The sequence below is a fragment of the Leptonychotes weddellii genome, chromosome 1 (genome assembly GCF_054177405.1).
Source record: "Leptonychotes weddellii isolate Sample4059 chromosome 1, ASM5417740v2, whole genome shotgun sequence".
NCBI classification, from domain to species: domain Eukaryota; kingdom Metazoa; phylum Chordata; class Mammalia; order Carnivora; family Phocidae; genus Leptonychotes; species Leptonychotes weddellii.
The window spans coordinates 15,503,961-15,516,996 of record NC_138369.1 but is presented as its reverse complement, the minus strand read 5'-3'; the positions used below and the strand labels follow the sequence as shown (position 1 = coordinate 15,516,996).

The following is a 13,036-nucleotide window of genomic DNA, read 5'->3' as shown; positions in this document are numbered from 1 at the left end:
CCCCTGCCTCCCACACCCTGGGCAGTGTTCCAGGACAACCCAGCCTCTTCCTGGGCACTGAGTCATGCTACCCAGCTGGCCTGTCCATCCCAGGAGGGCACTTCGGGGCAGGCCCCCAGAATACATAGGCCCAGCCAGGGCAGAACAGTCTGGCCAGAAACCATTCTCCCCTTCTCCCCACTAAAAGGCCAAGGCCAAACCTGCCTTCTTGAGACTCCCTGGGAGACTGGCCAGCCCCGAGACCGCAAGACAGTTGGGGCAGGAGCTGAGGTGGGACTGCAGGGGCTTACCCACTCTGGGGCAGACAGCTATGGCAGGCAGGACCTTTCCCACCATCCTCCCAGATGAGGAAACTGAAGCTCACGATTTCTCTGCCAGCTCAGGCAGAAGAGCGGCTAAGGAGAGCTGTGAGCACACACCCACCCCTCTCAGGGGCACAAAAATGATAAGGCACACACCCACCCCTCTCAGGGGCACAAAAATGGTAAGGCCATCAGGTCAGCTGCACGAAGGCCACCTCCAAGTCCTCTGAATGGGCCTGGCTGGGTCCCGTCTTCCCTCTGTCACATGAAAACCAGACCCGTACCCCACTCATATCCTACAACATTGCAGGGGCCAGGGAAATAGATGCTTGGAGGCAACGGCATTGTAATAAAGACACTGCTTTTATTTAGTTTGATATGTTTCTATACAGAATGCAGAAAACACATCTTAAAATCATATAGAAGGAAATAAAAACATGTCAGTGGTTGGTGAGCACTCGAATGTAAGATTGGCTCTGTGTCACAGAGTCCCGACGGCCATCGCCAGCCCGGCGCTCAGGGGAGGAGGCTGCCTGCAAGGGCATTGTTGCTGTTGTTATTCTGTTCACTGCCCCAGCGCCTCCAGTTGCTATGGCAACAGGCCATTCGGGGCCAGCCATGTCTCTGCGTGGCAGTGCCCGATGGTGGGGTTGCTAGGGGCAACGGAGCTGTTTGGAAGGCCTTTCAAAGCCCTCACCTGGAACATTGGGAATTGTTTATTTTTTTGACGAGGTCATCAAAAATAATCTCACCAGGTCAGACCCCACTTGTGCTCGACTCTGGGGCAATGGAGAAACTCCGGCTTGGATCAGGGCGGGGAGGCACGAGACCCGGTCACCAGAGGTCCACTGAGCCCTCAGCCACAGGCCCCCCCCCACACAGGGGCACTGCTCACTTGAGTACCCCACCAAGGGCTGGGCAGCGGAGAGAGGCTGGGCCCTGTAGGGAAAGGCGCAGGGGGAACGCCCTCCTGAGAAGGGCAGGCTGGAGACCCCCTCCTCTCTGACCAGCCCTCCCCTCCTGAGGCAGCACACGCAAATCCTCTGTGAAACAGTCGATATGGCTTAGAAGTGGCTGCTCGGTGTGCAAAGGGAGCCTGGGTCCACCCACCAGCCCTCGATCACGGAAGGGATACATTATTGCAAAAGGCATTCCTCCCTAAAAGGTACCCAAAATAACTCTTAGACATCAAGAAAAGTCATGCTCAAAATGGTTTCTTCCAAAGGAGGAGAATCAAAGCAGAGTGGGCACCCCTGAGTCACGGGACAGAGATGCAGATGGACAGACGGACGTTCTGCTAAAAAAGGCAAAAGAAGCCCAGTGTAATCTGAGAATTTAAACCGTTATGAAAAGAAGGGGGTAAAAAAAAATCAAAATGAGCAAAGCCGTCAGTTCCATGGAATCAACACTAAGAGCTTGTACAAACTGCTGTAAGCATCACCATTTTTAATCTTTTTTTTAATAAAACAATTTGAGGCTGTATAAAAACTTTAGTAAAAAATTAGCTTTGAGAGCCCACAGATTTTTACTATGAACTATTGCTGGCACTCCTCCCCCGCCACCAGACCTTTCCCAGCCCAAGGCCCAGGACTGCAGTGCCAGAGAAGAGGGGTGGGGTGGGTCAGGGTGGGGCTGTGGACTGTTGGGACAAAGCGGCCAAGGTCAAGTGAGGAAAGAGCATCACATGACATAAAAATATTGCATCTTCACCAAAACGTCCCCCACTGAGTGTTTCAAAAACCATGATATTCCTTTCAGGAGGGGAAAAAAAACACAGAAGGGTAAAAGAAAATATGTCGATGTGGTCGAGTCCCTCGACCTCCCCAGCCACCCCCACGAGCAGCCGGCCCACCCTGGAGCACCTAGGTTGGGGGCCACGGCCACCACTGCCTCTTGGAGTCCCTTTTCCATGGAAATGAAGACCCCTTGGTGGTGGGCCACTAGCGTGCATGGGGTGGGGGTGTGGATGTCCACGGCCAAGAGGCCCCTCCAGCTTCTGGCCCCCGGCAAGAGCGGGAGAGCAAGCCCAGCACCAGGGCCCTGGCCCCAGAGCCACAGCCGGGAGGCCCCCAGTCAGGCTCTGCCATATCAGAGCAACCAAGTTTACATAGTGTGAAAAAATAGGATTCCTTTGATAAAAAATACTGTCCCTTGGTCTTCTCTAAGTTTGAAACACCCTGGGAGCTTATTTTTAGCAAAGCAATTTCCCATACCCACCCAAAAATTATACATACAAGTTTAGGTAAACAGCAGATTAAATGTAAAAACTTAACCTTAACTTCTGAAAGTCCTTTGAATTTAATCTTTAGCTACTGTTTTCCATGTTACATCCTGCAGCTAGACACACGTGAATAGAAAAAACAGTACAGTTAGTGTTAAAGGCAAAACGCAGAGAGCCGGGAGGCCGCCCAGCACTGCCTGCGAGTTCGTTCACGGCTCCTCGCTCCCTTCATCTACCTCTACTCCAAACAGTGCTTTCAGAGCCAGCCATCCAAACCGCAGCAAAGAATTTTCTATGAACAAACAAAAAGCTGTTAGGCAAAAAATAAAAGTAAAAATGTCCCCAAAGTCTCTCCAGCTGCTTTGGGGTTTTGGAGGACCAGAGAGGGCGGGCTCGGCCAGGCCTCGCGCGTGTCAGTGTGTGCTAGGTCAGGTGTCGGCTCCCAGTGGGCGATGGTCTGCAGGCCACCGGTCTCCACAGACAACACCGTGTTGTCTCCAGGGCCCTGCCCTACCCCTGCCTCCACCCAGGCGCTTGTGGGTTAAGGGGGCACGTAGGGAGGGGGCGACCGGTACGGGGTCATGTTCTTGGGACGGGAGCCCTTGCCCTCCATGGGGGCCGTGAAGGGCGGGGGGGGCTGGTAGGGAGGCGCGTTGGGATCCTCATCCCGCAGGGGCGTGTACTCTCCCACGGTGTCCTGGTTCAGAGGAGTGGTCTCGGGCACGCTCTGGTTGGGGTACTCAGGAGGGGGGAGAGGGGCTTTCTCCTCCTGCAGGATAAGTGGCATGCTGGAGGAGGGTGGAGGCTTAGAGTCATCCAGCTCGTCTGCAAAGATGATAGGCACCCCCTTCTTGATGAAGGTGGCCTGGTCCTCGAGGGTGAGCTTGCCCTTCCGCTTCTTGCGATAGCAGATCATGGCAATGATGCCGGCGATGAGCAGAATGGCTGCGACCACAACAGCCGGGATGACCGTGTGCAGGTAAACGTCATCCTCACTGCTCTTCTCGGGGTCCCTGTCCGGCACCTCCGAGGGCGGCGCCTCTGAGGGCACCCTACTGGGTGGCGCCGCGGGGATAAACTGCAGATGCCGGCAGCTGCCCGAGCCTGTCACAGCGATGCTCATGGCCCTGAAGTCAGGCTCCAAGGCGTTGGAGAAGGCGGCCCGAGGCTTCCCGTCATCCTCTGCAATCCTCCGGCTCAACACCGCAATCTGCTCCTTGGGGCAGGGCTCCAGGGGCAGCGTGTTGTTAGTCCACTCCACCACGATGGAGCCCCGGGTTATATTCTGCAGGGTGATGGTGCTGCAGTTGCGGTCCCCAAAGGCAAAAGCGAGCTTCTTCACCAGGGCAATCTTCTTGTGGATGTCATTCACCACTGGGGCTGGGTCGCCCATAAACTTGGCCTTGAACCGCGCAGGAGCCCTGTCCCCTTGAGGGCGCTTGTGGACGTGGATCTCGAAGGCATCGACAGCGGACAGGCCCCCCTTGTCTGTGGCGTGCATGAAGTACTCGTGCTTGCCCACGTGGCTGCTGTCGGGCAGGCCATACATGAGCTGGCTATTGCTGTTGAACTGCACCCAAGACTTCTCGCCTACCAGCTGCTGCTCCCGAAGCTTCAGGGTCAGCTTCAGCTTATCGGTGGTGGTGTCCTCGTTGTCATAGAAGGTGTCTGATGGGATCTTCACCTCGAAGTAGGTGCCCACCCACGCATCCACCCTGTCGATGTGGTTCTTCAGCTCTGGCCGCTGGTTGGGTTCTCCACGGGGAACCCCACTTGCGGTGGTGCGGATGCGAGTAGGCGGGGAGGCGGTTTCCAGTCTGGTGATGGGAGCTTTGGTGGTGACCCGCGGCACCGGTCGGGGTGTCCGTGGCTTTTTGGTCGGCCTTCGAGTTGTGGTGGTGGAGGAGTCAGTAGAAGGCGTGGCTGGTTTGGGTGTGGATACTCGTGGCTTCTTGGTGGTAGTCGTGGGAGGGGTGGCGACGGCCGTGGGCTCCACGTAGCCAGGAATGGTCATCGTTGGGCGGATCTGGCCAGGAACCGTGGTGCCAGCTTCTGACACTCGAGTGGGCTGGATGGGGCCTAGGGTTGGGGTCTGAATAATGGCTCCTCGAGTCCGAATGGTGACTGTAGGCTTTCCAGGAACAGGATCTCTGACTGGAGGGGCCATTGTCTCTGTTGGGGGAGCAACAGCTGGAGACGTGGGGGTAGGCACAATCCTGGATGGGGGCTCCTGGATGGCCGTGGTTGGAGGCCCGATGGCAGTGACAGGTGTGGGGGTGGCATGGATCTGCCTCCGGATGCGTTTGGGGAGGGAGGGCTTCTTGTTGGCGATATGCCAACCCACCACAGGGTAGCCAAGCTGGGCAGACATCGCGCCCTCCCTGGCAGGGGCCTCCACACCACGAATATCAGGCACATTGTTCTGGTTCAGGGAGCAGCCCAGCTTCCAAGAGAGCAGGGCCCCATTCTCCACCACCTTTTTCGCATTGCCCGGGCCAGCCATGAAGGCTGACATGTCAAACAGTCTGTTGTTCACCACGGGCACCAGCTTCATGTTGGGAAGCTCCACTTCTGAGAAGCTCTGCATCCTGTGCAGGAGGTCAATCCTTTGCTTTGGGGTCATCTTGGTGAGGTCAGCATCCAGAATGACCGTCAGGACGGTCACAGGCTCGTCGGCAGCACAGGCCGATGACACCACCTCGGCAGGGTCTGGGGATGCCGCCCGCACAGACTGCGGCTCGCTGTGGTCTTCAGGGTAGACCTCAATAGAGAACACACTGGAAGTCTGGGGGACGTGGCTCCCGTTGGCCCCCAGCCGCGTGGCGCTCACTGAAATGTAATGCACACCCTTATCGGTGTCGAGAGGGAGGCCCTCCAGGTTGTGGCTGTGTGGGTCCCAGTGCAGCCAGGACGGCAAGGCCTCTTTCCCCGCTGCTGACACCTAAAAGAGACACCAGCATGAGTTAAGGGGTACTGTCGATGCATAAGCTGACAATGATCACAGTAGTTCCTCCCTGGCCCAGCCTGAATTGTGCGACAGGCTGAAGGTATAACTCAGAATTTCTGCTGGGGGAACCAACTCCTCTCCTGGAGCTCTCCTCCACCTGTCAAGAAAGACTGGGGCTGCCAGACAGGCTAGCTTGGAAGGCAAATGATTGCCCAAGGCCACACTATGGGGAGACAGCAGTGATGGCACTCACACACACATCTCGTCCCAGAGAACTGATGCCGTGGAGCTCAAGAACGTTGCAGGTTTCTACAACAGCGATATGCCCTGCCACCTACTCACCCACCTGGCCTGTGGAGTCAGGTCCAAGTGTCTCATCCCTCAGCACTCCTTTCCAACCCTGTCTCAGACTTCTCCCTGCCCTCTGTAGACACAATTTTGCTCGAGTCGTATGCCCTTCCTGCCCAGAAGTGGAAATGCACACGGCCCTGGGTGCAAGGGACAACTCAATGTCCCCAGATGCTTCACTTACAACTACCACGTCAGTTGGACATACATTCAAGTACAGTGGGACACATCTGGATGGCAAATACAGCTAGCCGTATCTAACGTCTTAATTAACCCTGCTTTTCAAACCTCAGGAAAAATGGCAACACCCAGCGTGGGGAACTCTAGAAGAGTGTTGATCAAAGAGTCCAAGGAGCTCTGGTCTCTCTAAGGGAGAGTTCTTTAGTCAACTAAGTTTGGGAAATATACAGAGCCCACCTCTGTCCTTGGAGAGCCCAGGCCCCAGAAGCAGGCCTTGAGGAGCTCACCCCCTTACTCCACTCAACAGCACCTCCCAGGTGCTCCTATTTTAGGGCAGAAGTCCTTTTCCACAGGGACATGACTGGTGATAATCAAGGTACCCAAAGAAATGCTGCCAGAGAAACTTCTACCATCAGCTGGTAAGAGGGAAGCAAGGCTTGCCTCTTGCTCGGGCCAATCTATGACTACTCTCACCTCTGGGAAACGCCATTCCTGCCCCCAACCCAAGAAAGGTGGCACCCACCCTCTGGTCTAACGAACGTCACTCTCAGCTCCACGGTCCTGTTCCGTCTCAAGCCCAGAGACAACAATGGCCAAGAGACGGCACGTCTTAACTGCCAGCCTCAGCCCAGGGATGGCCCTGCATGGCCACTGCTTTTCAGCAGAGGGACACTAAAATGCTTCTCTGCCCACAGCAGGAAGGCCAGAGGGCTTCTGCTGGGCTCCCTAGAGGCTCTGGTTCCTCAGAATTCCTCTTGCCAAAAGCCAGGTGCCTGACTGGGAAGGAGACCCATACCTGATCTTCCTAGTCAGGACCCATGGCCAGGTGCATGTCATTCCATCAATCTTACCAGACGAGATACTTACTACCCTATAAACAGATTTCCTACCTCCAAAAACCCACGAGAAGACATGTGACATTATTAGAAGTTACTGTTACTGGGGCTGTCCTTTAGTGACTGCTTCTGAGCCACTGAGATCACAGAGGGTCTATGAATAGCTTCTTTTGTGACACCACAGCAACTCGAGGTGCACCACCATCTACCTAAGGCACCACTAAGAACCCCCTTCCTGTCAGTCACCATCCACTGCAAACACACCCAACATTCAGAAATGACAAAGTATCTGTAAACATGGGTGTCTTTAAATCCATGAAAAACACTAAATATATTTTTCCTTTAAAATCTTTTTTAGCTACAAAAATAATACTTATTTCCAATGTTTTGGTTCAGTTATATCAAATATGAAAACTGTCACATCCACATATAAACATGTAAAGCAAAGGCTAAATGCTCTCATTTTGCAGAAAATAGGAAGCAAAGCTGTCAAGGCCCAAATGGAGTAGTCATGGAACCATGAAATGTTTTACAACGGTGGGGTATGGCTTGGGGTCCTCAGAGGCGGACAGTAGGTGAGCCAGGGTGTAGCCAGGTTTCCAGCAACCCAAGCGTGTTTCCTCACCACACTCCATCCCAATGGCCACCACTGGGATGACAAGACACCCACCAGAGGGAGGGCCTAGAATGGAGAGCTCAAGGTGAAGTCATCCAAGGAGACGCCACCTGTAGAGAAGACCAAACAGGGCTGGGACAGAGACCAGGACAGGCTCTGTCAGTGGGTACCAACTGGCTGGCCAGGCCCATGGGACATTCCTGAGTATCCAGGTGGCTATGCCTGTGCCCAGCCCTATGCGTTCCATCAGCACAGACGAGTAAGTAGTCCCAGTGCTTTTCCAAGTCTCACCAGCTACCCAAGGGCACTTTATAACAGAGAAAACTGAGAATGGCCCCACTTCCTCAAGCCTCCCAGCCTGGCTCAATTCCTATTCTGCTGACCCCAACAGCCACAGGCCTGCTGCCAGACATTTCCTAAGGAATAAGCCCAAGCCACTCTTTGGCCAAGGCTCCCACACGGCCACCCTCAGAAGACATACACTTATCTAAACTATGCTAAGTAACATTATTACATGTTAATAACATCTAACAGCCGGGGCACCTGGGTGGCTCAGACGGTTAAGCATCTGCCTTCGGCTCGGGTCATGATCCCGGAGTCCTGCGATCGAGTCCCGCATCGGGCTCCTTGCTCAGCAGGAAGCCTGCTTCTCCCTCTTCCTGCCACTTCCCCCTGCTTGTGCGCTCTCTCTCACAAATAAATAAAATCTTAAAAAAAAAAAAACATCTAACAGCCTCTCCAACCTGCACTTCTGCCTTCCCTTCTGCAGATCCTGGCTCCTCACGATCCTGGAGCGTTGGCCATGCCCTGCCACGGGACAGGTATCCGACCCGCGTCTATAAATCTGAAGCAGACAGTCCCCAGGGTCCTGGGTACTCCTCAGACAGGAAGGAAAGGTACCAACCTGAAAGTTCTAACATCCATGCATCTCTGAGCATCCTGGTATTGGGAATGTGGGGCCCAGGGAGCACTTTAAGTGGCAGTGATTTGCTTCAATGAAGGGCCACAAGGAGCGAAACAAATACGAGCTCTACAAGGAATGCAACCAAGTCACAAGCAAGCTGGCATCTCTGCATTTTCAAGGCCATTTGGAGAAAGCCCCTGCACTGGGAAGCCTGAACATGCCTAAAGGGCTGGCAGTGTCCACAGTCCCTGAAGGATTCCACTAACAGTCCCTCCCTCTTGAGGGCACTCAGTTGAGGGAATGCTCTGAAATCCAACACCTGCTCTACCCTGTCAAAGCAGGAGCCCCTCAGCCCAGGGGAACTCCACACATCTTCCCAAGCTTTTAAAACTTCCAAGCTCTAGAACGCTTTTCCTCTCAGGGCCGAAGGGCAAAGCAGGATATGAAAGTTCCTCCTGAGAGACCTGCCCCCGACAAGCCAGGACTCATAGTTCCCTATAACAAGAGCAGATGCGACAGGAAGCCCCATCTCCAGGAGTCCTTGGCTGAATCCCAGTTCCAGGCAGGCTGAAACTTGACCCAACCTCAGCCCCGGTTTTCTCATCTGTAAAAAGGGGAAAACGATGGCATCCTTGTACAATCACAGGGCCAGGCACATGCTGGATTCTCTGTGGGTGCGGTTCCCCGCCCACTCCTGGGCTGAGAGGACCCAGTCCGCACTGTGAGGCTGCTGCAGCAATAGGTTGAGAGTCCACTCCCCGGTCCTGCTTCTGGCCTTGGACCCATCACACACTGTGACCTTTTCTCCCTGGTCATCCCCCAAAGCAGAAGCTCCAAGCATCAAAGGGAAGTGGGGAGGCCACAGGAAGGGGAAGCCAGGACTCTACAGGGGAGTAAGGCCCTGGGACCCTCGGGGACTTGCTTGCCTATTGAGAACTATCTGCCAGGAGTGGATGAAAACCCTGAGGGGCCTGGGGGAGGAGAGAACTTGCTGCAGGGGCAACCCAAAGACCAGTATTCACTTCTTCAGTCTCAAACAGATGTGCTCTATCCTGGCACGTTTGCACATGAGATTCAGACTGTCCTTGGAGTCTCTGGGTTTATTCACATAAAGATTTCTGCCCTAGCTGTACCACCCACAACTAACCCTTAATGGCAGGAATGACAGATAAGAGGCGGGAAACAGAGCACCAGCACGTGTTTGGGTGACAGGCTGGTCCAGGTCATGGGACTCTCCCAGGGTTTCAGATCACTCAGCCCTCCATCACCAGATACCAACACTGCCTTGGGATTGGGGGAGGCAAGGCCTGCTAACCTTATAAAGCAGCCACCTTGGAAAAAAGCCTTCAGGCTGCCAGTGGGAACACCTGTAGGGGGCAGAAACTGCAGGAAGAAGGCTGATTTAAGAAAATCATAGGCTCTAGCTCACAGGTTCACACAGAAAGAGCCAGAAATCTTTCCAATTTCAGCAACCCTCAGAGAAGACATGCTTCTGAGATAGAAGGCAAGCCCACCACTGAGGAAAACAAGATCTCCAACTGCCCCACACCCAGTTTTAGAAATCTTGATCCACAAAGTACATCCAAAAACTAAGAATCAAAACCACAAAACTTGGGCAGACCGTTATGAAGCTCCAAAGACTACCCGCCCAGCAATGCCCACAATGAGTCACCATGACCAATGACTGCAGAACTGCCAAGTGTGAAGGTTTTGGTCACTCTTTAGTCTATATTAGCAGATAACTAGTAACTGACTCCCTGTTCAGTTCTGGGGCATTCTCTCCAACTGCCTCACTGCTGCCCTCTCACACACAGTAGAACGTCAAACACCGGTTTGATAAAGATACAGCATCTGTTCCAAACACCATGCAACACAAGCAACGTGTCTCATCCCAACTCAGTATCCTAAGTTTGGACAGAGAGCAAACGGGCAGAGGAACTTCCAGTACTTAATCCTTCATCAAAATGCAAGTTTCCAATACCAAAACCAGATAAAGCCACCACGAAGAAAGAGAACTACAGGCCAATATCTCTGATGAACACAGATGCAAAAATTCTGAACAAAATACTAGCCAACTGAATCCAATACATTAAAAAAATCGTTCACCATGATCAAGCGGGATTTGTTCCTGGGATGCAAAGGTGGTTCAGTATTAGCAAATAATCAATGTGATATGTCACATCAATAAAAGAAAGGATAAAAATCATATGATCATTTCAACAGATGCAGAAAAAGCACTCGACAAAGTACAACATACATTCATTATAAAAACCCTCAACAAAGTAGGTCTAGAGGGAACATACCTCAACACAATAAAGGCCATATATGAAAAACCCACAGCTAACATCATACTCAACAGGGAAAAACGAGTTTTGCCCCTAAGGTCAGGAACAAGACAAAGACGACACCTCTCATCACTTTCACTCAACATAGTACTAGAAGTCCTAGCTATAGCAATTAGACAACAAAAAGAAAAAAAAAGAGCATCCAAATTGGTAAGGAAGAAGTAAAATTTTCACTACTGCAGATGACATGATACTGTATATAGAAAAGACTCCACCAAAAAACTGCTAGAACGGATAAATGAATTCAGTAAAGTCGCAGGATACAAAATCAATGTACAGATATCTGTTGCATTCCTATACACTAATAATAATGAAGCAGCAGAAAGAGAAATTAAGAAAACAATCCCACTTAGAATTATACCAAAAATAATAAAATATCTAGGAATAAACTTAACCAAAGAAGTTAAAGACCTGTACCCTGAAAACTAGAAAACACACTGATGAGGGTGCCTGGACGGCTCAGTTGGTTAAGCATCTGCCTTCGGCTCAGGTCGTAATCCCAGGGTCCTGGGATCGAGTCCAGCATTGGGCTCCCTGCTCAACAGGGAGTCTCCTTCTCCCTCTACCCTTGTGATCTCTCTCATGCTCATGATCTCTCTCTCAAATAAATAAATAAAATCTTAAAAAAAAAAGAAACACTGATGAAAGAAATTGAAGACAACACAAAGAAATGGAAAGACAGTCCATGCTCACGGATTGGAAGAATAAATATGATTAAAATCTCTATACTACCAAAAGCAATCTACAGATTTAATGCAATCCCTATCAAGATACCAACAGCATTTTTCACAGAACTAGAACAAACAATCCTCAAATTTGTATGGAACCACACAAGACCCTGAATAGCCAAAGCAACCTTGAAAAAGAGAAACAAAACTGGAGGTATCACAATTCTAGTCTTCAAGTTATATTACAAAGCTGTAGTAATCAAAACAGTATGGTGCTGGCACAAACATACAGATCAATGGAACAGAACAGAAAACCCAGAAGTTAACCCATAGTTATATGGTCAATTAATCTTCGACACAGAAAGAAAGAATATCCAATGGAGAAAAGACAGTCTCTTCAACAAATGGTGTTAGGAAAACTGGTCAGCTATATGCAAAAGAATGAAATTATACCACTTTCTTATACCCTACACAAAAATTAAAAAATGGATTAAAGGCCTAAATGTGAGACCTGAAACCATAAAAATCCTAGAAGAGAGCACAGGCAATAATTTATGACATTGGCCATAGCTACATTTTTCTAGGTAGGTCTCCTGAGACAAGGGAAACAAAAGCAAAAATAAACTATTGGGACTATAATCAAAATAAAGTTTCTACACAGTGAAGGAAACAATCAATAAAACTAAAAAGCAACCTACTGAATGGGAGAAGATATTTGCAAATGACATATCCATTCAAGGGTTAGTATCCAAAATATATAAAGAACTTATACAACTCAACACCCAAAAAACAAAGAATCCAATTAAAAAATGGGAGGACAAGCAGATTCCACACTGAGTACGGAGTCTATCACAGGACTCAATCCCATGACACTGAGATCACGACATGAGCCAAAATCAAGAGTCAACCACTTGACCAGCTAGGCCACCCAGGTGCCCCTCAGTGGTCCATTTCAAAGTGGCACAGACTGCTGCCCTAGGATACCCCACTGCTTAGGCCTCTAGCAGCCTTCCCTGGCAAAGTCCTTGTCATCCCTCAGACCTGGTTACTGGCCCTTGACCCTTCAGCTCCCCACTCCTCAGCCAAGTTGCAAAGCTGGGCCAACCTGGAGCCATCTATGGCTGGGTACCACACGGAACACCCTAATGGCACTGACACATTAAGTGATCAAGGCATCCTCTGCACAGGCCTACTATGTGGTCTCCTCTGCCTAGGGAGATAGGAAATTGTCCCTCTGATGGAGTCTGAGCCTCCAGCCAAGTTTCAGAGGCCCCCGTGATACATCAGGGCGATCCTGTATCTGGGCCCTGGACTATGACAATGAGAAAAATCTACTCTTTGGCCAAGCTCAGCTTCTGTAAATGATGCACACGGACAGTTACATGACTGGGCTGCAGGGAGATGGCACAAGTCAACAGGAAGAACCTCTGGCTTGAGACCAAAGAGCCAAAACTTTGTCCCCACATAAGATGAGGAACCACAGTGGAAGTGGGTATGAGGGGCCTTTGCTTTGCCGAGTAAAGCAGAGCCACACCCACGAGAGACAATCTTTGGTGGACCTGCAAGCCTCAAACCAGCACAAGCCTCAAACCTTGCCATTAAGGCCAAGGCCACAGGATCACATGCTGAACGCAACTTGTCCAGTCCAGCCAGTGCCCTCCAGGTCTGA

At 51.3% G+C, this 13,036-nt stretch overlaps 1 protein-coding gene across 2 annotated transcripts in view; it reads right to left on the bottom strand.

Annotated features, from left to right (window-relative positions):
* Nucleotides 1–646: 646 nt before the first annotated feature.
* Nucleotides 647–13,036, bottom strand: part of DAG1 (dystroglycan 1) — a 70,625-nt gene continuing 58,235 nt past the window's right edge. For both annotated transcript variants that reach the window (XM_006744536.3, XM_006744535.3), the window contains exon 3: nucleotides 647–5,464. In XM_006744536.3, coding sequence (XP_006744599.1) covers nucleotides 3,065–5,464 — 2,400 coding nt within the window. In that variant the 3' untranslated portion in view covers nucleotides 647–3,064. The remainder of the gene's footprint in view (nucleotides 5,465–13,036) is intronic.